The sequence below is a fragment of the Colossoma macropomum genome, unplaced genomic scaffold (genome assembly GCF_904425465.1).
Source record: "Colossoma macropomum unplaced genomic scaffold, Colossoma_macropomum, whole genome shotgun sequence".
Classification (NCBI taxonomy): domain Eukaryota; kingdom Metazoa; phylum Chordata; class Actinopteri; order Characiformes; family Serrasalmidae; genus Colossoma; species Colossoma macropomum.
Window position 1 is genome coordinate 10,943,777 of NW_023494807.1, and position 24,180 is coordinate 10,967,956.

The 24,180-nt window shown below is 38.3% G+C and overlaps 1 protein-coding gene across 4 annotated transcripts in view; it reads right to left on the bottom strand.

Moving 5' to 3' along the window:
* The window catches only part of elna (elastin a), a 119,027-nt gene that overhangs the window by 19,858 nt on the left and 74,989 nt on the right, over positions 1–24,180 (bottom strand). For 2 of the 4 annotated variants that reach the window (XM_036556842.1, XM_036556843.1), the window contains exons 25-41: positions 21,953–21,982; positions 21,792–21,851; positions 21,191–21,217; positions 19,161–19,232; positions 15,895–15,927; positions 15,387–15,452; positions 13,015–13,047; positions 10,484–10,561; positions 10,358–10,390; positions 8,486–8,560; positions 7,926–7,958; positions 7,694–7,819; positions 6,899–6,940; positions 4,423–4,464; positions 3,147–3,167; positions 605–619; positions 468–494 (exon numbers count right to left, since the gene is read on the bottom strand). In XM_036556842.1, the coding sequence (XP_036412735.1) occupies positions 468–494; positions 605–619; positions 3,147–3,167; positions 4,423–4,464; positions 6,899–6,940; positions 7,694–7,819; positions 7,926–7,958; positions 8,486–8,560; positions 10,358–10,390; positions 10,484–10,561; positions 13,015–13,047; positions 15,387–15,452; positions 15,895–15,927; positions 19,161–19,232; positions 21,191–21,217; positions 21,792–21,851; positions 21,953–21,982 (813 nt within the window). The remainder of the gene's footprint in view (positions 1–467; positions 495–604; positions 620–3,146; positions 3,168–4,422; positions 4,465–6,898; positions 6,941–7,693; positions 7,820–7,925; positions 7,959–8,485; positions 8,561–10,357; positions 10,391–10,483; positions 10,562–13,014; positions 13,048–15,386; positions 15,453–15,894; positions 15,928–19,160; positions 19,233–21,190; positions 21,218–21,791; positions 21,852–21,952; positions 21,983–24,180) is intronic. The other 2 variants (XM_036556844.1, XM_036556845.1) reach the window with 2 other exon arrangements.

Sequence of the window (24,180 nt, forward strand, 5' to 3'; positions counted from 1 at the left end):
ACGGTGGTAGTTTGGTAAAATTCAAGTTTTTTGCACTGAATACTGCTATTTTAGGATATATTCATTTTTATATGAGTATAAGTTAATGACTAATATGCAATCAAGGGTGACTGAATGTTCTCAACCTCTCTCAGCAGTCCATGGTTGCTTGGCAGTAACAGCATACTCTAAAAAATTACATTTCTTGGTGCAGTAACTGTTTATTTTGATTATTATTGATAATAAGTGTAATAATTTACTGACAAAATGCGTATTTTATCATATTTTATGTTATCTGCCATTTTATGAAAGCTATAAGCCACTTCAGGCTGTGCGTTACAGTGATTTTATCACTGCTAAGGGCTATTAGGCTCGATGCAAAGCAGAATAAAACACTTTTAGCCTAATAAAATCACTATAATGCTGGGCCTCATGTGTCTTACTGCTTTTATACAAGCAAGTATGTTATTTTGGACAGTTCAACTTACCACTTGGCTGAATGACTCCAGCGCCAACTGTGAAGATAATGAGAATGAGCACAGTCTCACAACCATATTGATGCATGTATAAATAATCACAATAATACTGATTAATAAAACTGATTTTAATGAAGACATAAGCATACCGCCAGGCTGCACTCCTGTGGGGAATGGCAAAAAATAGGTTGTTAATCTCGGTGACTATTACATGTAATTGACAAGGTTTGAACCGAAAGTAATTGAGATCACAATGATTTGTTATTGTCTTCAGCCAATTTCTGAACAATATTAAAGCCCAAAAAGCTGAAAATGCTAGTATTTAAAAGGTATTATGAACATGTAATAGGCACACTCTTAAAAATGATGGTTCTTCAAGGGTTCTTTAGTAAAGAAAATGGTTCTATATGTAACCATGTGCACTCAAAGAACCCTCTGCATGATTAAAGGGTTCTTGGCATCATAAAAGAATTCTTCAGACTGGTGGAGAATGTGCTGTACATGGTTCTATATAGAACCTTTCTGAAAAGGGTTCTGTTTAGCACCCAAAAAGGTTCTTCTATTGTTATGATGTCAAGCTTGTATTAATAGAAGAACCATTTTAATGCCATATAGAACCATGTTCAAAAAGAGTCTATATAGAATATACAACAAATTTTCAATCAATCTGAAGAAATCTTTCATGGCATAAAGAACCTTTTAATCATGTAAATGGTTCTTGGAGTGTTCATGATTCCATATGGAATCATTTTCTTTATTAAAGAACCCTTGAAGAACCATAATTTTTAAGTGTATATGCTCAAAACGGGTTCTTTAAGTGTTCTTTAGTAAAGACAGTAGTATTCAGGACCATGGGTTCTTTATAGAACCATTTCATTCTTAAATGGTTCTTTGCCTAGTAAAATAGTTCTTTATATTGAAGGAGAATATGCTGTATATGGTTCTATATAGCACCAAAAAGGGTTCTGCCATTGTTATTGTTCTATTTAGAACCATCTACAGCACATTCTCCATTAATCTGAAGAACCCTTTTATGATCCAACAAACGCTTTAATCATGCAAAGGGTTCTTTAAGTGTGATGGTTTCATATAGAACCATATTCTTTACTAAAGAACCCTTTAAGAACCATCTTTTTTAAGAGTATTGTCAATATGGGTAATATCTAACAAAAGAACTATATGAAATGTATAGCTGTGAGAAAAAGTATGTGAACCCTTTGGAATTATCTGGATTTTTTCATGGTCCTTAAAATATTATTAACTTTTAATTTAGTTTTTTTTAGTAGTGTAGTAATGAAAATCACCTTTTAAACTACATTTGAAACATACATACTTTCCTTTATCATATATGACACAAACAAGCAAGTGTGTTCCACTTCAAAAACACCATTTTTAGCTTGGTGCAGTAACTGTTCATTTTGATTATTATTAATAATAAGTTTAATAATTTACTGACAAATTGCAAATTTGATCACAATTTTGTGTTATCTGCCATTTTTTTAAGCTATAAGCCACTTTAGGCTGCGTGTTACAGTGATTTTATCACTGCTAAGGGCTATTAGACTCGATGCAAAGCAGAAAAAAACACTTTTAGCCTGATAAAATCGCTGCAATGCTGGGCCTCATGTGTCTTATTGCTTTTATAAACACGTACAAGCAAGTATCTATGTATCTTATATGACACAAAGAAGCAAATGTGCCTAAGATCACCATGACCGCATAGACTTGATGCAGAGGCAAGACTAGAGTTCAGGTCCAAAAGTAAAAATCCTCCCCAGGATTTTGTTGTAAAAGCCTGGGCACCTCCATTGCTGGTTAGAAATAAATAAGGCAGACAGAACAAAATTCTGGGGTGGATTTTTACTTTCTGGACCTGAACTGCTCACTTTTGGCTACAGGGGTATAAAGAAAAGAACATACTCAAACATAATGCTGTGTACATTTAACAAAAAGGCCAATGTTTGTCTGGTCTGTCATTAAAGCACTGCTCCAGGAGTTCCAGGTGGTTGTTAGCAAACTGTGCATTGCAAAAAAGGCATCTTGGCAAGTAAAATTACCTAAAATCTAGCTGATATATCTAATGTGTCTCATTTTGAGACTGTTGTAAGCTTATTAGAAGATTATTTAACTTATTTCTACACACGTTTTACTAGTTTAAGTAAAATGGTCTGCCAATATAGTAAAAGAAAACCTAAAACAAGTAAAATGTCTAGAAATAAGTTAAATAATCTTATAATAAGCTCACAACAATCTTAAAATGAGAATTATTAGATGTATCAACTAGATTTAAAATCATTTCAACCCTTTTTTTTTGCAGTGTGGACAGCAGGAAGCTTTTTTGAGGACCACTGGTAGTTTCCTTCATAACCTCCCATGACCTTGTGAACACAAACATCATCAAGAGCAGTTCGTGTCTAAACTCAGCCTACCAGGCCGAACTGCACTTGAGGAGATGTTTGTTGTATGTAAGTTGAATGAACTGGAACAACTGATTCCAATTACGCTCCTAACAGAAGTTCACGGAGGTTCTCATTTTCCATCAAAAACACTCAATCGATTAGCGATTGTTTTGCGTTAAATTATAAACAGTCTTTATTTATTATTTTGACTTAGATCCAGATGCAGATAATTCCAAGCGGTTCCCAAAAACATTAGTAATCTGTGAAGAATGCACGGTTGTTTTGTTCATACCTGGAGCTTTTCCTATTCCACCTGCAGAGAATAAGCAGAACATTTAAATAATTAAAAGACAGTCAAAACAAGCGGAAATGTAGAAATAAAAAACATTTAAAAACTGGTCGAGTTGAGACATAATTTTGTGCCTTTCATTAAGTTCTTAAAAGAATGACTTTGGAAAAAAAGGAACCACTTAACCCAAACGCCAAGACATGGTTGGTGTCCAAATTTAAAGCTCATTTATGGCAGTCATACTGTGACCTAAAGCACATCCACAAGTCTCCTGGATGCGGTTTGAGCGGGTCGAGAGAGGCTTTGGGAATGTATGTACAGAAAAGGTTTGGGTGACTATCAGAGAATGTCAGTGGAGTGGCGCAGCTCTGCTCCAGCTCTGCTCCACTCCAGGTTTCCTATTTTTCGCTCACAAGTCAGAGAAACCACTCCGTGGATGCTCCATATGATCCATTAAGATATTTGTTTTAGGATTTGTATAATTTATGGCTGTACACAAAAAAATAGTCAATCATTCTGTGCTACACAGGCTTTTTTGGAAGATTTAGGCTTTTTAAAAGGCTGGAAATCTGCCGAGGGTAAACAAACGTGTGCTTTTAAAACCATCTTCATCATTCTCACAGCAAAACGGACGACTGCCGTCTGACTCTGTGTGATGTCTGTAGAACTGTGCTGTGATCGGTGTGTATGAACGGCCGTCATGTGTGACCAGTAGAGTCACTGCCGCATCACTCGTGTCACACAGAGGGAGTCAGTGTAGAAAAAAGACTGTCTGGCCTGAGAAATAGAGTGATACTTTAGCGAGAGAGAGAACACTGACGCTGCAAAGAGCAAAAATCACGTCGCTCTGTCCTCATGCTCTGGTGACTACTGACATCTAGTGTTAGCAACTCCTCCTAGCTTAATTTGGACCTCAGACATGTCTTATTTGATTGATTACATCTGGGCTAAGTGGGCAATTTGATTTTTACCAAACCATTCCTTCAAACCACTGGCAAATGTTTTGTTATTTCCTTTTTGCTGCTTTTATCTATAAAGCATAAGACATTCCACTAGCACTCACAAAATTACTCCCCACAAGCAGCGTTTTGGTGCAGTTGGTGACGTCCTGTCACCAACGATTTGGCCAAAGTATCAGCTAAAAGAACGCTGTGTGCAGTTCAGGCACGGTTAGCGGCAGGGTTAGTGGAAGACGGAAAAGAGAAACACAGACGTGGATACGATGTAGTTCTTCTACAAAGAAACTTGACAGAGGTTCATGCAACACGGTAGATCTTACTGGGCTCAGGGGCCGTGCCATTTGTGACAATAGTCGTCGGTCCTGCCAAGAAACAACAGGTTGCACCTTCAAGTCTTGCAGTTTGAAAGGAATGAAGCACAGAGGTGACTAGCTTTGTGGTCACTGATGTGACCAGCACTGGCAGCAGCCACTGGCACTGCCATGAGAGGGTGGCGCTTCGGGGTGAATCGGCTACAAAGAGTTAAATTAGCTTTGATTTCGCTAGGCAGAAATAGCAGAATGTTTAGTAAGCTGGCATTTAGGGGTCTTGTGTCTAAACAAGAACAGGATGCTGCAATGTACATCAAAAGTAACCAGGCTGCTCATCTAATGAGTGAATTCACACTGACTAACAGAAGGGGGTGCTCTAGAGCAGCTGCACAGGAGCCTAAGGTCGCCATGTTCAATGCCAAGGGGTATAAAGCCCCCCAGCATTGGGCTGTGGAGCAGTGAAACTGTGTTCTCTGGAGTGATGGAGCTCCATCCAATAGCTTTGGGATGAGTTGGAGTGGTCCAGAACTGACCATCCAACATCAGTACCTGACCTCACTAATGCTGAATCAAATCCACATAGCAATGTTCATCATCTACTGTAAAGCTTTGCCAGAAAAGTAGAGGTTGTTTCCTGGGTAATTATACTTTTTATATAGTTTTTACTTTCATTTTTGATTTCAGTTTAGTTTCAGTTAGTTTTAAAGGTGTGGCAGTAGTTTTAGTTCAGTTTTTTAATTTATTTTTATTTTTATTTTTAGTTTAAGTTTTTAAAAGAGTATAATAAAATTAATAGTAGACTGAGCTCAGCTTGACTCCAGCTTTCCTTAAAGACAAAAACAGAAGAGTTACTCTTCTAAACTCTCGTTCAGGCACTGAACAAACAGTAATTCTAGCAGAGCCGGTTTACGAGCCACTTCCTATTTCCCCCGTTATATCAAAAACAAGACTGCAAAACAGCAGAGGGCGCCCATGAGCAAGTCCTCAATGAATGGGGATAAATGGAGCTAAACGGCTAAAAATGAAAGGTTAAAAAAGTTTCTAAACACTCGCCCAGAACTTTCCTTTAATTTTAGAAAGTAGAAGGATGTATTTCACAAAAAAAGCAAAGAAAACTCACCTGTATGTTTCCTTTTTACTACAGCAAACAGGGTTTTGGGCAGCAGGACGCTAACATTACTGCTACTGAGAGCTAATTGGTTAGCATTACTGCTACTAAATGCTGATTGGCTGGTGAGCGGAGCAACTCATTGGCTGTTCGCGCTCACAGACGTCATGAATGTATATGAGGCACCGTTTTAAACTCCTACAACTCGAGTTTAAAAGCTCTTAAAAATATAACAGCAGTGTTAAAATGTTTTATGCTGTTCTGTGTTCAGGAAATGAATGAATTCTTTTATATTAAAGATGTTTCAGCATTTATAAACTATGATTTTGCTGAAATGCTCCATATCAACCCATTCATTTTGGACTCGCTCAGGAGCGCCCTCTAGTGTTTGAGAAACCCGGAAGACATTACAGAGTGGAAATTCTCCTTTCTACAAGTTCTCTGGGTCTGTTTTGTTTTAGTTAGTTTTGCAGAGGACATTATCATTTTGATTGAAAACTATTGTTTTTAATCACGTCATTAGATGACATCATCTAAGGTGGCTATTATCGATTATTTAAGTCCATCCACAGCTGAGATGTACAAACCAAGTAGCTTTTTGATGTACATGAAAAGAAACTGAGATTGTCAAAATCCTATATAATTTAGTCTTTGAGTGTTTTGTTGTGAAACCACTTTCTACATAATTAAGCAGTTGAGATGTAAACAGAGAGGTTCAGAGTAGTTTGGTGTGAAACCAAGAATTGTTCACCTCTAAAAGCTCCCGCACAGAAAATTACTACATGAAATGGTTATGAATTCACTGCCTGATGTCTGAGACACTGTTTTAGGATAGTTTTGAGAAGATTTTGGCTTGAAAAGATATCCATTCATGGTGGAGGGATACATAATATGCAGGGCTCTGTGATGCAAAATAGTCCCCAAAGAAAACTTATTATTTCAGGTTTTCCACTATTTTCCATCATCAACATTCCATATAAACTCAGAAGACTCGTGTAGGTTCACTGGTGGTTTTCATAGTAAATAAAATGTCTATATTTGTGTTGTAGTCATGGCGACCCCTGGTTCCTATCACCACCACTGTAAAGACATCTGAACCATTTCACACCAAACCACTCTGAATCACTCTGTAATTTTAAAACATTGCTGGAATTCCCCTTTAATAACCCAAACTGAATTTGAATACTGTTGATATTAAAGTAAAAATCATAGCAGAAGACAAGATACTGGATAAGACTTTCTTCCTGTGCTATGAAAGTAAAAGTAGCTATAGCTCATTGCTGTAAATAGGAATGAAATCATTTGATTGGTTACTGACAGTCCATCAAAGCTTTTTCTACCAAAGACTGGCAGACCAGGCAATGTGGAGGATCTTACCCGGAAGAACAGTTCCACCAGGTTCCAGAGAGCCAACCTTTGCTGTAAAAAGGACAATATGGTTGGTGAAATGGCAACAGTGCTGTGCTTGATACACATTGTGAAAAATGATCTCTTAGTGAGTGAAAACATCTTAAATGTAGTCAATATATCTAATATTTCTCATTATCAGACTGTTGTGAATGTATTATAAGTTTATTTAACTCATTTGTTGACATTTTTTAGTAGGTTGAAGTCATTTTATCATATGAAAGTGTCTTAATCCGCTGGGAAATCACTCGCATCTTTCAAGCTTTGTAAGCAAACTTACCTGCATTATTTCTCAAAATAAGTAAAATGATCTGCCAGTGAAAAACACTTCCTCTCGATCAAAAGACTCAAAAGAAGTAAATATGTCGACAAGTACTTTATATAATCTCATATTGTTCTTACAACAGTCTCTTAATGAGAAATATCAGGTATATGCACTACACTCCTAAAAAAGATGGTTCTTTAAGGGTTCTTTAGTATAGAAAATGGTATGAAAGTGATTATAAATGTGTTCTAGATGGTTCTATATGGAACCATCTACAGGACATTCTCCACCAATCTGAAGAACACTTTCATGAAGCAAAGAACCCTTTAATCATGCAAGGGTTCTTTGAGTGTTCATAGTTCTATATAGATCCATTTTTTTACCAAAGAACACTTGAAGAACCATCTTTTTAAGTGTGTACATTTTAGATGTTTTCACTTGCTATCATGTTTTGCAGTGCAAGTAAAGTAGCGAGGGTTCTCCATCAGCACTCCACTCACCTGGCTTCACAGGTACAAAAGGCACACCGGTGCCACCTGGAATGGCAATTCCAGCTCCGTCTGGCACTCCAGGTGTCGCTACAGGTGCCGCAACACCTGTTCCGCCAAGGCCGGTGGTTGGTAGACCTGAAACAGAACCTAACTGTGAACACGTGGCAGAAGAAGGAGCTCAGGCTAGCAGAGCTACATGATACAGCGCTTATGCTGACATGTGGCTGTTTGCCAGGATTACCGTATTTGGGTGGTTTGACTCCAGCGGGATATCCTGTAAATATTAAATGCATTTCAGTCACTGACCTCCCAAAAACACTCCAGTAATACAATAAATGTAAAAAAATGAGCTTGTAAACAGTTGACTTGAGAGATAGATCGCAAAAAATGTTGACTTGTCAAGTGAAATGATCTTAAATCTCGTGAATACAACTAATATTTCTCATTATAAGAATATTTAGCTTTAATTCTAGACATTTCTTATGTTTCTTTTAAGCAATTTTAGTAAATAAAATGATCTCACTATATTGGCAGATCATTTTGCAAGTTTCAGGCACATTTCTTACAACAAGCAAAATTATCTGCCAGTATAGTGAGATTATTTTAGCTGATAAAATTGCTTGAAACACATAAAAAAATGTCTAGAAATAAGTTAAAGAATTTTACAATAGACTCACACCAATCTCAAAATGAGAAATATTAGATATATCCACTTGATTTAGGATCATTTGACAAGTCAACATTTTGGGCAGTGTAGATGACTAAATTCTCTAAATTGCAATAGAAAGCATCATCAGTCACCTCCAGCACCAGGTACAACTCCTGTCCCTGTTCCAGGGTACGGCACTCCTCCTGCTCCTGGAACAGTCCCTGCACCTGAGGTCAGGTAAACAGACCGGAAATCTTGTCGTAATATTTTTAAATTCATCTATCATAACTAATCTGCTACTTTGGATCTTCTAGTAAACTACACTAACTGGCCACATTATTGGAAACACCACATAGACCTTGTAATCCCAAAGTAATTCCAAACACATTCAGTGATGTTATATATATAGGGTTCTATACAGCCTTTAAAAAAAGGTTCTATAGAGCCTTCGTATATAAAGGGATCTATATAGGAAAGATTTGCCTACTCTCTTAAAAAAAATCAAGGGTTCTTTAGTAAAAGGTATGGTTCTATTTAGAACCATGAGTTCTGTACAGAATTATTTCATGCTAAAATTGTTCTCTCCATCAACCCATCAAACCATTTCACCATGCAAAGAACCATTTAGGCATGAAATGGTTCCATATATAACCCATGGTTCTGAATAGAGTTGCCTTTACTAAAGAAACTTTTTTAAGTGTACACATTTAAAAATGATAGTTCTTCAAAGGTTCTTTAGTTAGGAGAACTGTTCTATTGAAAACCATGAACACCCAGAGAACACTTTGCTTGAATAAAGATTAAATTTGCATCATGAAATTGTTCTTCAGATTGATGGAGAATGTATATGGTTCTTTATAGAACCTTTTTGAACATGGTTCTATATGGCAACAAGAAGGGTTCTGCTATTGTGACAGTGTCAGGCTTGTCATAACAAAAGAACCCTTTCACAGTGCAAAGAACCATTTAAGCATGTAAAGGGTTCTTTGAGTGTTCATGGTTCTATATAGACCCATTTTCTTTACTAAAGAACCCCTAAAGGACGCTTTTTAAGTGTATACAGTAGCAATTGCGCAAATCATCTTGCAGCTCTTCATGTGTAAAACTCCAGCAGTGCTGCTCTGCCTGATAAACTGTGCAGTAACAGATGAGCTACAGTCTGTAACCTACAATGCGCACAGGTACAAGGTGGGTGTACCTAAAGAACTGGCAAATCAGTGTATATTTGGGTCACTGACACAACATCCTTGTTATGTGGCCAATATTTCAATAATTCAATAAGTCAATAATAAAAATATCTTGAAAAATGCATGAAATATATCCAATTATTCAACAATACCTCTTTTATGTAAAACAATTTTCAGTGCATCCACATAATATTCATTTTAGTTCCTTTTCACCTCAAAAAGTCAATTTCAGGTGGTACAGTCATCCAACCATATATGTTGATTACATAAACTACCAAAAAGGTAATTTAGTTATAAAATTCTAAATAAAATAACTCAACAGAATTTTATGTTTTAAAACTTGCTGCAAGATAAGGCAATTTTAAAAGTGCTCAACTCACATAAAAAACTTTGTGCACAAGTTCTTACTTCCACAAACCTCAGGTGGCACAACAGAAACAAAGAACCTTTATTTTGACATGCTTTTACAAAAGAGGGGCCAGTGTACCGCATCATAAAGAAGACCCCAAGTGACCTTACTGGTGCAATGCCAAGGTCACAGATTTAGTAAAAATGTGAGGTTTGAGTCGTGGTTAGAGCGGTTCTCTTTACCATGTCAGGTGTTCTGACCTCAGGAGAACCATGAACATGTGGAATAATTATAATAATAATTATTTATATATATCAAATGTAAATATAAACTCAAGTGGAAGTACAAAGGTTTCTATGGGTGTCTAAGTAGATGCCTGTTTAATTTGAAATTAGTCTGAAAAGTCAGGCGGCGTCAGATGGAGCAACCAGGCAGTCAGATGGAGCAACCAGACCAGCACAGTTTAATAACTGAAGTAGGCCACATACCATATTTAGGGGGCTTGACTCCACCTGGATAAACTGTAATAGAAACATGACAGATATTATTCCTCCTTTATTAAACTGGACAACATTTTATTCAGTTGACTGTGAATCTCCTGTCAGACAGGCTACCTGCTTGTCCTGGGATTCCACCAGTTCCTCTAACAACTCCAGCACCACCAGGCACAGTTCCAACACCACCTGGAACAGCTGTGAAGATTAAGAGTAAGCACCAGTCTGGAACAACGTTCAACTATCTCACTTACACAGATCAGTTGGGGGGGCGGGGGCATTTTCAGTTGGGGGTGCTGAAATTTTAACTCCAGAATTATTGGCACCCTGCGTGGATATCAACACATTAAATAAACCACAGACGCAGTGAGTGATATTTCAGGCTTGAACAAATGAGCAAGCTGCACTTTTTTTATTGTTGGCAACAAAAAAAGGTTTCCTTTAGTAAAATAGGCTTCAAAAATATTGGCACCCCCATCGTTAATATGAGGTGAAGCCCCCGCTGGCGAGAATAACAGCACTGAGCCGCTTTCTGTAATGCTTAACAAGCTTGGAGAGCACTTGTTGGACCGTTACTCCACGCAGAACATTTCCAGTTCCTTCACATTCTTGGGTCTTCTTTTGTGGTCAGATCAGTTTCTTTGGCTTCATTATTTTTGTCAGTAATTTTGCCCCATATGTTTTTGAAAGAACATGCTCTTCTTAAATTATTCAACAGTTAGTTCCGGCCACGCAAGCTGATTGGTTGAGAAGCGTTCTAACTGTGCTGTTATTTCGTCATAACATCACGTTTTTTTCACAAACACTGTATCATTCTACTGAGACGACTTTGACAGCTGTAGGAGACGCTCAAGCCATTTGAATGTTTTTACTTCTTACTTAGCCACAAACAGAAAATGGAACTTTTAAGATCACGTTCGACCGACAGCCGATTTGGTCAGACTCTGAAGATGAGACTACACTACATTCCCAAACTGTCATCACCACTGAGCAGCTTTTCAGTCAGCGGCTGTGACCATGTCTAGTTACAATAAATGTAATTAGCTACTGCAGCTTAAAACAGTCTAATTAATTATTAACAGTTAATTTTGTAAAAGGAAAACTAAGAAAATATGACCACCCCATACAACAGGCAAACATATGTACATTCTAAGCTCAAAAAACAATATTTTAAAGCTCTTTTGTTTAATTTTTAGCAGTTTCATTCTAGTAAAAACAATTCTTAAAGGGCTCATATCAGGCAGAACCAATTTTTATGCTAAAAAAAAACAGCATAGACCAGCAAGCATTTTAAGCTGGACTCTGCTGGTCTAGTGCTGGTCTGGTTCTGGTTTAGCTGGTCATTCAAAAACACAGCCTATGCTGATTTTGCTGGTGATCAGCACGTCAACTTCCACTGTAGCTGACCAGCATAACAGCATCCAAAACACAGCACATACTGGTGACAAGCCATGCTGCCCTATGATGGTTGATGGTAATACTGTAGTGTTCACCACTATGAAAGAAGCTTTCGCACAAGTGGTTGTGCTTTATTAAGGAGGTTTTGTTGGCCATAGCCACTCTGTACATAAGTTCAGCTTTGCTCTAACAGTTTGCTCTAAGCCCCACACAAGGCCCGCAGGCCAAGTCCAGCCTCTTCAGCCCGCAAAAGTCAAGTCAAAGTTTATTGATATGACGTTTTTTACAACAGGTGTTGTCACAAAGCAGCTTTACAGAAGAATCCAGGTCCAAGCCCCCCATGAGCGTCGCCAATGGCGACAGTGGCAAAGGAAAAACTCCCTAAGAGCAAGAGGAAGAAACCTTGAGAGGAACCAAGACTCAAAAGGGGAACCCATCCTCCTCTGGACCACACCGGACAGCAAAGAGCATTAGTAGAAAATATTAGATAACAAAACAGGGAAAACACTCTTCTGGAAAGCTTTCTACAGATTATGGAGTGTCAGTGGGAATTTTTGCCCGTTCATCCAGAAGAGCATTTGTGAGGTCAAACACTGAAGTTGGACAAGAGGGTCTGGCTCACAATCTCCATTCACAGAGCCCTGAGGTCAGGGCTCTGTGAGGGCCAGTCAAGTTCTTTCACACCAAACTCACCCAGCCTGACTTTATGGAGCTGCTTTGTGCACTGGGGCTCAGTCATGCTGGAACAGAAAAGGCTCTTCCCCAAACTGTTCACACAAAGTTGGAAGTGTACAATTGTCCAAAATGTCTTGGTGCTGAAGCATTAAGATTTCCCTTCACTGGAGCTAAGGGTTCTAGGCCAACCCCTGAAAAACAACCCCATAGCATCATCCCTCCTCCACCAAACTCTATAGCTGGCACAGTGCAGTCAGGCAGGTAACGTTCTCCTGGCACATGGCAGAGGTGGCATCCTATGACAGTGCCATGTTTAAAGTCACTGAGCTCATCAGTGCGACTCTCTACTGCCAGTGTTTGTCTACAGAGACTGCAAGGCTGTGTGCTTATTTTATCCACCTGTTAGCAACGGGTCTAGCTGAAACACCTGAACCCAATCAATAGGAGGGTGTCCCAATACTTTTGTCCATACAGTGTAGGAGTTAAAGGACTTTTGGATATGAGCTCTTTAAAGTAGGGGGTCCTGCAGCAGTGCCTCCATCACAGCTCTGTAATTCAGAGAAACACATCTGACTCACCAGCTTTAGGGGGTTTCACACCGGTGCCGTATCCTGCAGACAAAAAGACAATTTAAAATGAACAGTAAGAATCAACCTTGAATTTTTCACACCTAAAGACACTAAACCAGGGTTTCTCAACCACTGGGCCGTGGACCACAAACGGGCTGCAAAGCACCCTCCGGTGGTCCTCGGGCTAGTACTGAGGAGGAGCCAGTGGTCCATAGGCTAGTGATGGTACTTTGTCATAAAAGTCAGTGAAAAAATTTGACTTAATAATAACGTATAAAATATTCTTAAATTGTAAACAATATTAATAAAATTCACAATAACGTTAATGGTGCGCAAATAATCTTTATTCTGCCACTTACCTCCAGAAACAAAATACACTGCCCCAAAGTTGAGTGAAAAATTTAGCTTAATTTATCGAATTTCCACATGGTTTCAGATATAAAACAAGCTTATGTTTGCCTTATGCGTTGATATTTAACGTTGAATGTTGTACATGGTATGTTGTGCCATCTGAAAATTTGTGAAAAAATTGTCAAAAATGAATTTTTGAACCAAAATTTTTTTTTCTGTGGGCATCCATGCTTTCAAGTGATAAATAGGTAGACCTTGAGGTGGAAAAGGTTGAGAACCTCTGCACTAAACTTCTCAGTTGACTGACTGTTTTTAATGCTGTTAGATTATGTAAATGTGTATGGCTGTGTATGTTTATACTGAAACCGCACTATATTAGCAAAATTCAATTTATTTAGATTGATTTTAATAATTTTCAGAATACCCTATATAAAGACTCCAGCGTTTCTTCTGAAATGAAGGCGTTAATAGTGAGTGTGCTGCAGTAACTGCCTCTATTCTTCTGGGAAGGCTTTACACTAGATGATGAACATTGCTGTGAGGATCTGATTGAGCATCAGTGAGGTCAGGTACTGATGTTGGACGGTCAGTTCTGGATCACTCCAACTCATCCCAAAGGTACTGGATGGAGCTCCATCACTCCAGAGAATGTGTTTTAAGAATCTTGTTAAAACTTCAAAGTGCACTGTTCACCCCCCACTTCATGCAGTACATATATGGAAACTAAAATACAGCCTGTTTTGAATTAACTGCATTTGTGATGTCACAAAAACCATTACATTTCCAAAAGCCTGTTCACGCTGCAGCAGTTTAGCCACTGATATCATAAAGAGAGTTTTAGCACCAAACTGCTGATCTTTGAATGAACATGGCCAATCAGAACAGAGCTCATTTACATAGATCGGCCTTCAAGGTGCAGTAACAAAAATAACCTCCTTGGACACAAAACCTTTTGGTACATAAAACCACATAAACCTCATAAGTGGACCTCAGTGGGGAAAAACTACAAGAAAACTGCAGGATAACTGCAGGATCTCCTTTAAAGTAGATGAAGTCACCAATTAGAAGGGCTGTCTGGACACTGTTTGTCATTTTGTATGGGTGCCTGTATGACATACAGCAGATTGAAGTGCTATTTATAAACAAATGCCAGATGCTTTGATGAACAAACTGGATCAGATTATTTTCATACCTGCCATGCCTGGAACATAACCTGTGCGTGATCTCAGTGACCCCGAAGCAATTCAGCTTTACACAGTTCAGACTCGCACTAACTCTGCCAAGCAATCTGACGGTTTCAAAACATCGTCCGAGCCCCATCTGTCTAGATGAGTGTGTTTACAGTGTGAAACGTGGTTTAAACTCATCAGCGTGGCGCATGATTGAGCTGACAGGTTGACTTGAATCTGGCTTTCTTTACTCGTCAGTGGAAGAAACGTTTGTGTGGCAGAACCGGTTCAAATATGACATCACCGCGACCAACATTAGCCAATGCAAACACAGCTTACCCAAAATCTATTACAGTGACTATGCACTAACCTGCAGCACCACAGCCTTAGGAGGAGAAACCAAAAACTGGTGTTGGAACTGGGTAAAAAACCCATAGTTGATAATAATAATCTCTAAAACCTTCTGCAATTTACATTTCTCAACCTCTTTTTAACTGTCAGAATTAAACAGGCTGCCTTTAAGAGTGATACATGTAAATGAGCTCTGTCCTGATTGGCGGCTTCATTCAGAAAGCAGTCCCGACTTATGACTTCTAGTGTGGGTAAATGGCTTAATATGTTGGCTTTTGTGATGTCACAAACACAATTTATTCAAATTTGACTGATTTTTCAGCTTTGTTTCCACGTACTGTACGATATGAAACTTTAACATTGTTCTCATACTGCATCAAACTCTTTAAATACACAAATAAGTAAGAATAATTCAGATTTCCATGATACGGGCCCTTTAAGAAGTTACCCTACTACGACAGGAAGCTATATACTAGTGCCCTGTGATGATTACAGATTATTATTGTTTACCTCCAGCTATTGGAAGCCCAGCACCAGGTACAGCACCTCCCCCAGGAACCCCGTAACCACCAGGACCTGTGCAGAACGGTGTGATAATGCATTACAGCACAGCATGTATAATCTTCAATGGCTAATTTAGACTAGAGTAATTATTGATAACAAATGCATGCTGTAATTTGATATGAATTACTGTTATTTACATAAATTATTCTCATAAGTGATCATTTTGTGAAAAAACTAAAGGGAAAAGCCATGAGTGCCCACTCAAACCTCGAGTAATGTAATATATTACATAACTACTGTTGCTTTATAATTGATTTTGTGATCATATGTGTACATTTAAATAGAATAGCAAAAATATCTAAGGTAAAAATATCAATGTAAAAAAGATGGAACCTCATTCAAACTGTGCAACGTAAAGGTGATGAGTAAATTTAATTTTTGACCATGCCTCTCTGAGGCTCTGTCAGGCTCGGTTTCTTTGTATACAGTTAGTTATTGAATTTAATACACATACCATATTTAAGCGCCTTAGCACCAGCAGGATATCCTAAAAGAAACATGAAGAAAAACAAAATGAAGTCATATTCAAACATAAGAAACCTCAAATCTCTCTCAAAAAAAATGAAAAAAAAACAATTCTAATCAATAAATATTTTTGAATATAATTAAACATAAAATGCAATATTAAAAATATGACATTGAAATATGTTTTACAATGTATTTAAAAAATTTAAAAATAAAAAAAATCTAACTAAATAAATTATTTAAATGCATTTACAAAATATTGTTTAATATTATTCCATAATCTTTATATATATATATATATGTAAAGTATATGTATAAAGTATTTTACTCATTTTACTTATAAGTATTTTACTTAAAAATATTAGGCTAAAAAATTTTAGGCTAAAAAAGTATTTAGCCTAAAATTTGTGAAAGTCCAGTATTTACATGTAAACAGTAAAAAGACAACATATTTAATGATTTTCCCTATAGACTTTATTGTTTTGTAAAAATACACTCATTCTAAAAATGAATGCTTGCAACGCGTTTTAAAAAAAAGGCAATTTAAGACTAGAAACATTGAAAACTGCTCAAAAAAACACATCTTAAACAGATGATGCATTCATGCTTGGCTATGAAGGAGCATCCAGGAAGGTCCTTTATGAGCAAGGATGAGTCGAGATTCGCCACTTTGGCAGAAAAAGCATCAGCAAAAACATCCAACAGTTTAAAAACAATACTCCTCCACCAGCCACTGCAAGAATTTTAGGCATTTCATCCTCTATAGTGGATAATATCAAACGATTCAGGGAATCTGAAATCTATGTGCATAAAGGAAAAGGCCAAAAACCAAAGCTGACCACGCTGCATTAAAAACTGACATGCTTCTGTGATGGAGGTCACCACATGGGCTCAGAAAAAAACATTTTAGATAAACACCATTCATTGCTGCATTCAAAAATATTAAGATTGTAATCTGCACAGTGGAAGTCACATATCAACAACGTTCAGAAACGCCGCCGACTTCTCTGGGCTCAAACTCATCTGAAATTGACTGGTGCTCAGTGAAAACGCGTGTTGTGGTCTGACAAGTCAACCTTTCATATTGTTTATGGAAATAATGGATGTTGTGTTCTCCCGGCCAAAAAAGAAAAGGACCATCCAGATTGTTTCCAGCGTAAAGTTCAAAATCCAGAGACCATCATGGTGGTGTGGGGAGAGGGGGGGCGGTATTAGTGAGTAAACTGCACATCATGATATTTGATGTGTAAGCTTGAACATGTGCAGGCAGGCTGCATCCTAACTCTTAATCAGCTGGTAGAAAAGAAAATGAAGAAATAAATTCTTCATAAATCATTACTCAATAAACCTTAATCCATTTTTCATGCTGCAGAAAGAACTATCCATAACAATTTGATTTATTTCAGGTCAGTGCGATGGTGGTATACATTAGTTCTGCAACTTGACCATGGCACTTAAGTAGCTGGCGGGAGGGTAAGTGCATACCAGCTTTAGGAGGTTTGGCTTCATCTTCCAGAGAGCTAAAAAAGCAGCAAATATGAGCTGTTTCATATTAATATTTTGCTTTTTTTTTCTTGGGTTTAATGATGTTGACCTTATCCAACCTAACATCTCACCAGCAATACATTGCAGAGACTTTGCCAATGTCCCTTTAACCTGCCCCCAAAGTAGGTGGTGAGTGTTTATGTCCCTGTTGGTCAGCAAAATGGATCAGCATGTGGAAGTGGAGCTTTGTTTGAGCTACCGTGTTTCATATCACTGTATAAAAAAAGCTCCTTGCTGCCTTTATTGTTGAATAAACTGCAATAGTTTCTATCACCAGGGAAATTTGTATTATTTGTCAATAAATAACAATAAAATGTGAAGCATATTCCAATTCTATTGTTTAAAATGGTAGCTTATAACACAAAATCAAAATAGATCACAGTAGATCACATTACGTATCAAAAGGAATGAACGAATAACAACAGTACTGAGAAATCAAATTAGCAACACAAAATTACTATTTCTGCCATTTAATCATCTCTTCCCTTTTAATAACGTGATTCGTCTAAACTGTTGCTGCATTTATTCTGATATCTAAAAAATGTGGTCTAATAAAGCTGAAACTTTACAGATTTTTATTTTGTTTTTGTCATAAACTAACATTTTAAACAAGCACACACATGAAGAGGAAAACAAGCCACATATTAGCCACATTTTATTGTTCCTCTGCTTGAATAAAACAATGAATGTGTTTACATGCACTCAATAATCAGATTTCTGCTGTTATCCGATTATTCAAACGGTCATGTTAACACCATACTCCGATCTAGAAATCCGATTAAGAAATCTGATAAAGAGGCTGGATTTTAGCTTAGTAATCAGATTTCTCAGCACATGTAAACTCTTACTCTGATTTGTTTTGGACTTCTCAGTCTGAGCATGTGCGAAAACAGACTGCGGTACCGGAAATAAGTGAACAGCGTCGCAGCGAGAAACAGCAAAACACTTTTGGAACCAAATACATGCTCAGTGAAACAAGGATTTAAATATTCATCTTCTAGATTATGTATGTTTATATTTTCAGGTTAAGTGGATCGATGTTTTTAAAAAAAGCCACGGCATGAAGTTCAAGTTTTATGTTACGTTTACATCACGTCTTCTTCTGTCAGTTTATTGGCTGGTTGTAAATCAAAAATCTGATTACTGTCTGACTCATGTAGACCTGGAGTTTCCCATTATCTGATTACTCAAGTGCATGTAAACGTGTTGAATGAATTACTGACAAAATCTGATTTTCTGCAGTTATTGGATTATTAAGTACACGTAAACACACTCAATAGTGACCTAAGGATCAGAACTGCGCTCTGAATCTGTGCACAACCACAGTGCAAGCAATAATAAAGGAGCCTTGTGCATCTTTTATGCAGTGATAGGAAACACAGTCGATCACAGAAAGCTCTAATTCCACATACTGATCCATTTTACTGGACCAACTACTTGAGGGGCCGATTTTAATCAGATAAAGGGACCACCGCTAAAGTCTCAGAATGGGTTGCCTTTGAGACGTTTAGTTCCATAGGGTTAAATGAGAAAAGCAGATTAAACGGCAGCTACTTATTAGTGCAGGTCTTAAAGGGTTAATATTAAACTATGCCTGACAGAATAGCTTAAAGTAGTAAGCACCTCTAGGTAATCTCACCTCAAACATATTTCACTTCAAACGAAAAATTTGAGTTGAAAAAAAGGAGGAAACCCAAAACATCAGCCTACCTCCAGCGCCCGGCACCGCTCCCGGCACTCCCAGGCTTCCAATGCCTGGAATCGCACCTGCTCCGGGTACTCCTACAAAACAAAACACAGGCTGGTTAAACACTCTGACACACTCTTCCACCTAGAGTCGTTACAGTCGTTGCAGCACTATAGTGTCGTCCGCCCCAGGCCACACTGCTGTGAGGAGCTTAGGGGGGTGGCCATGCAAAGTGGCTCTCAGAGGGCAGTTAAAAGGGGACTGTTATAGTAGTTGTAGTTATGCTAATGTTGTTGTTAGTAGTTTAGTTGTGTGGTCTGGTGTAAATTGTGTCAGAGGAAGGTGGACTTTGGAGTTACGCCCTAAAATCCCAGGATTATTACACACTAAGGCCCAATTCCGGCGGCCCTACCGCTGAGCCCTTACCCCTCTGTTTTGTGCGTTCACGCTTAGGGGTAGGGTCCTGATTCTTGTTGAGATAGAGAGGTAGGGCGAAGTGTTAGGGTTACATGATCCCCAAACGGAGGCTCTTTTTATTTGAGGGTCCCATTTCATAAAGGAACGTTTTAACCACTACAACTCCCCCAAGTTCCAGGGGGTAAGGTGACACTCGAAAACAAGGGCAGGGGTAAAAATAAGAAATGGGACTGGGCCTAAATCTTATTGTTCAGTAACTATAGGGACTTCAATCCAAATTGGCTGAGCTATTTATAGATAATAGGAGTGTGTAATAAAGTTTTGCTCCTGCTGTTGGGCCCTGGCCTTTTAAGGGGTTAACTAGTTAGAAGTGTCTCTCCTTGTATGCTTTTACCCCCTGACTGTTTTGTGTTGGGGTAGTGCTGGGCTGGGCAATGTTTTCCTTGTTTTCCTTCTTCTATGCTGATGCTACACTATTTAATGTCATTACTTTATATAATTAATTATGTAGGAAAGTACATTTACATTCTGTGGGGGTTCAAATCTGCACTTCTGAGTTTTTCTGTTTATTTTGAGGTTGTAAAGTTCTGCATTTTTCTCTTGTTTCACAAAAGTGTAACGAATTTTCCTCACTTTTTTCATGCAGTATGTAAACACTGAAAATCAATGCTTTCACATTGATTCACCTATTCAGTCTACATCTAAAGTTATAAGGAGTGTTTCAGCCAGATTGCTAAACCATTGTGTGGTGTTGGGGTCTGTGGGACCCATTTTCAATGTTTACCAATGTTTTCTCAATGCGATTTATTATTATTTCAACCTCATATTCTTAGCCTTTGCTCATTTTCTGTGAAGACCATATAAAATAACCCATTTTCAGTGTCTTCACACTGTTCACCCCCCACACATTTATATTACACATGTGGTGTTGGGCTGAACCCGCGGGAAATAAAAGTGTGGAGGTGCTGTGTCCTTTACTCTGTTCTACTCCTACATTGCCTGCTGTTAGTCTGTGTGTGTGTGTGTGTGTGTGAGGGTGGACAACATGGACAGGCTGCGGACTGGCTACAGCTGCTGAAGGAGAACCCTACGCTGGACACTTGTGATATTTTAAACATCTGGGAATTTGACATAAATTGTTATGACTGTATTGATTTTAAAAACAATAATGTGGTGGGTCCACCAGACCACTGAGTAACAAACACATCAATACCACACAGTGGATAAGAATAACATTCCTCAATATTTTAAGGTATTTCTTCCTCTACCATTCATAATATCATTAAACCATTCAGGGAATCTAGACAAACCTCTGTGCGTAAAGGGCAAGGCCAAAAAACCACACAACCGGATGCCTCTGAGCCAGTTAATTAGCAGCAACTGAATTAATACTTCTTAATAACATCATTAATGAGACATTATAATGGTCCTTTATGCTGAAGAGTTACCAAAATGTTAAACTTGTTTAAATATTTATACTTAATTTTAGCAAAAACCATAATGTGTTAAGTTTTTCGCCACTCTCCCCTACTATCTATGAAGATGATTTAAATTAGATTAGACATCAGATTCACTGTGAACCTCAGCTGGATTCAGCTTAAATAACCAAGAATTTGAAATAATGAGATGATCTTACCGTACTTGGGAACTCCACCAGGATATACTGCAACAGAGAAAGATTTAAAGCTTATTACAGCATATTGTGTGCTGTATTGTATTAAATACAGTGTGCACATCATTTTTTTCCTGAGAGTGCTGAATCACTGCTGATAGAAATGGACATAAAGCATCTAAAAGTACCTGGACAGTCCTTCTAGCTACTTTAAGGTCACCCATTGCTGACAGCTTGTACAGTCTCCATTGAAAAGCACTGACCGATAGAATGGGACGCTCTAGAGCAGCTGTACATGATCCTAAGGTCTCCATGCCCAATGCCAAGTGTAGGCTAGAGGGGTATAAAGCCCCCCAGCATTGGGCTGTGGAGCAGTGGAACTGTGTTCTCTGGAGTGATGGAGCTCCATCCAGTACCTTTGGGATGAGTTGGAGTGATCCAGAACTGACCATCCAACATCAGTACCTGACCTCACTAATGCTCAATCAAATCCTCACAGCAATGTTCCAACATCTAGTGTAAAGCCTTTCCAGAAGAGTAGAGGCTGTTACTGCAGCACAAACTCGCTATTAATACCCTTAATTTCAGAAGAAACACTGGAGACATATTTGTGTGTAATCTTTACCTCCAGCGCCTGGTAATGTTCCTGGAATGCCACCAGCTCCACCCAACACTCCACCTGGACCTGTCCAGTAAAGAACGTGAGCACATTAGTGGTGAAGAAATGAATTTAAAATCTATGGATGTATGAATGGGTGTGTGATCTACATCAGAAGATGTATTTACCATATTTCGCAGCTTTTGCAGCAGCATAGCCTGCAATAAAAAAGAAACGATGGTCATTTTGATTGGTTGTGATCACAGATACTAGCTTTCACAGCAGTGGTGCAGCCTGAATTTCATTTGGTGGGGGGGTCTGTTTACAGTTTGGGGGTGCAGCTAGGAAGCATTACGTCATCAAAGCATCACTACGGTGAGGATAACCAACAACTAGCCTCCTTCTTTATTGTGGATAAGTCATTAGCACACAACTGACGGTTGCCATGGTGATCTCTTCTGAAAGACAAATGCATTTATTTCGTAAAGTTCCTGTATAACTCAGTGTTTGAGATGTAAACAGAGTGATTCAGGGTGATTTGGTGTGAAATGGTTGATTGTAGAGACTCAGACATAGAACCTCATGATTAAAGGGTTCTTTGCATGGTGAAAGGGTTCTTCAGATTGATGAGGAATGTGTTGTAAATGGTTCTACACTTATAAAAAAGATGGTTCTTTAAGGGTCTTTTAGCACAGAAATTGGTTGTATGTAGAACCATGAACACTGGTAAAATGTTGCGTGGTAAAAGGGTTCTTTGCATCATGAAAGCGTTCTTCAGATTGATGGAAAATGCGCATGAATGTGTTACAGATGGTTCTATATAGAACCATTTTGAAAAGGGTTCTAAATAGCAACCAAAGGCGTTCTTCTTGACACCATAACAATAGAAGAACCCTTGTAGGTGCTATTTAGAATCATTTTCAAAAAGGTTCTATATAGAACCACCTACAGCACATTCTCCATCAATCTCAAGAACGGCATGATGCAAAGAACCCTTTAACCATGCAAAAGGTTCTTAGTGTTTATGGTTCTTTAAAGAACCATTTTTTTTTTTTGCTAAAGAACCCTTAAACAACTATCTTGCCATGCAAAGAGCCCTTTAATCATGAAATGGTTCTATACATAACTCATGGTTCTAAATATTTAATTAATAACGTAATGTTGACGGAACGCAAAAGGCGGAACTTGGAAGTGGGTAAGTGCAGCGCCCGGACAGTCTGTGACGACACACAACAAAAACACAACGGGATGAGCGAGAAATCCGACCGGCAACCTCTGCATTAAAAGCCAGGTTAGGTCAGGAGTCACAACCCAAATGATAAGAAGAGCCATTTTGTCCTTTCAACAAAAATCAAACCACCTTGGGAGCCGCAACATTTAATGTCCAGTATGTCTCAGTATGTGATAATGTCCTAATATCGGCTAAACAATATAAATGAAAACGCAGATTTACTCTGCTGTGCTTTAAGCTTTAGCTCAGCTATAGCTGCTTTCTCCCATCTCCGCCAGAAAACTTTTCCTCAGAAGTAGATCAGTTAAATGTCTCTCAACGTTCGACTGTTTTACGAGGCTGAAGTCACTTCTCATTCTCCAGCTTCTTGTTCGAATTTACCCGTTCCACCTTAAATTCTAACTGAGGCGCCGAATGTAAATGCGGCACTATTTAAGGTGGAACGGGAGAATTTGAAAGAGAAACTGACCACAGTCTCTCATTGCAGATTTAACGTACCAGGAAACCAACTGCGCTGCTTATAAATGCGAATAACGCATCGTTGCTAGGTGACCTGCAGTCTGCACGCCGGTTCTCAGTCGTTGAGAAACAGGGCTTTTGCGCTATGTTTCACACGTCCCATCTCAAAGATACTTTACTGACACAGCGATCCCCCCATCTCTACAACGAGACCAAAACCGAAGTTATAAAATCACTAAAGAAAACGGGTAGAATAGCTGTAACATGTGCTGCGTGGACATCCATCACCACTGGATCTTATTTCACCGTAACTGCGCATTTTATCGCAGATGAGTAGCAGCAGCTTCTCGTGCTCCAAACAAGAGCAGTGAATGAGAGCCTTCTAGTTCACTTGCCACAACACTTCCGTTTGTTTTATTAAAAAAGATATTGGAAGTAAATTCATTATGGATCATTACAAATACTTTGCCTTAAAACTTCCAAGTCACTTTAAATAACAATAACACCGAGTTACTTAGTCACTTTAAAATGTATATTGTCTCTACATTCTGTATATATTTTGTGTATATTTTGTGTATATTTAATATATTTCAGTTGGTTTTTCTTGTATTTTTATTTTTACTTGTTTACTTTCTGTAGAGTGATTAGCTGAGCCTCACCGCAAGCATTTCAATGCATAAATGTCCTCACATGTTGTGCAAGTGACAAATAAACTTGAAACTTGAA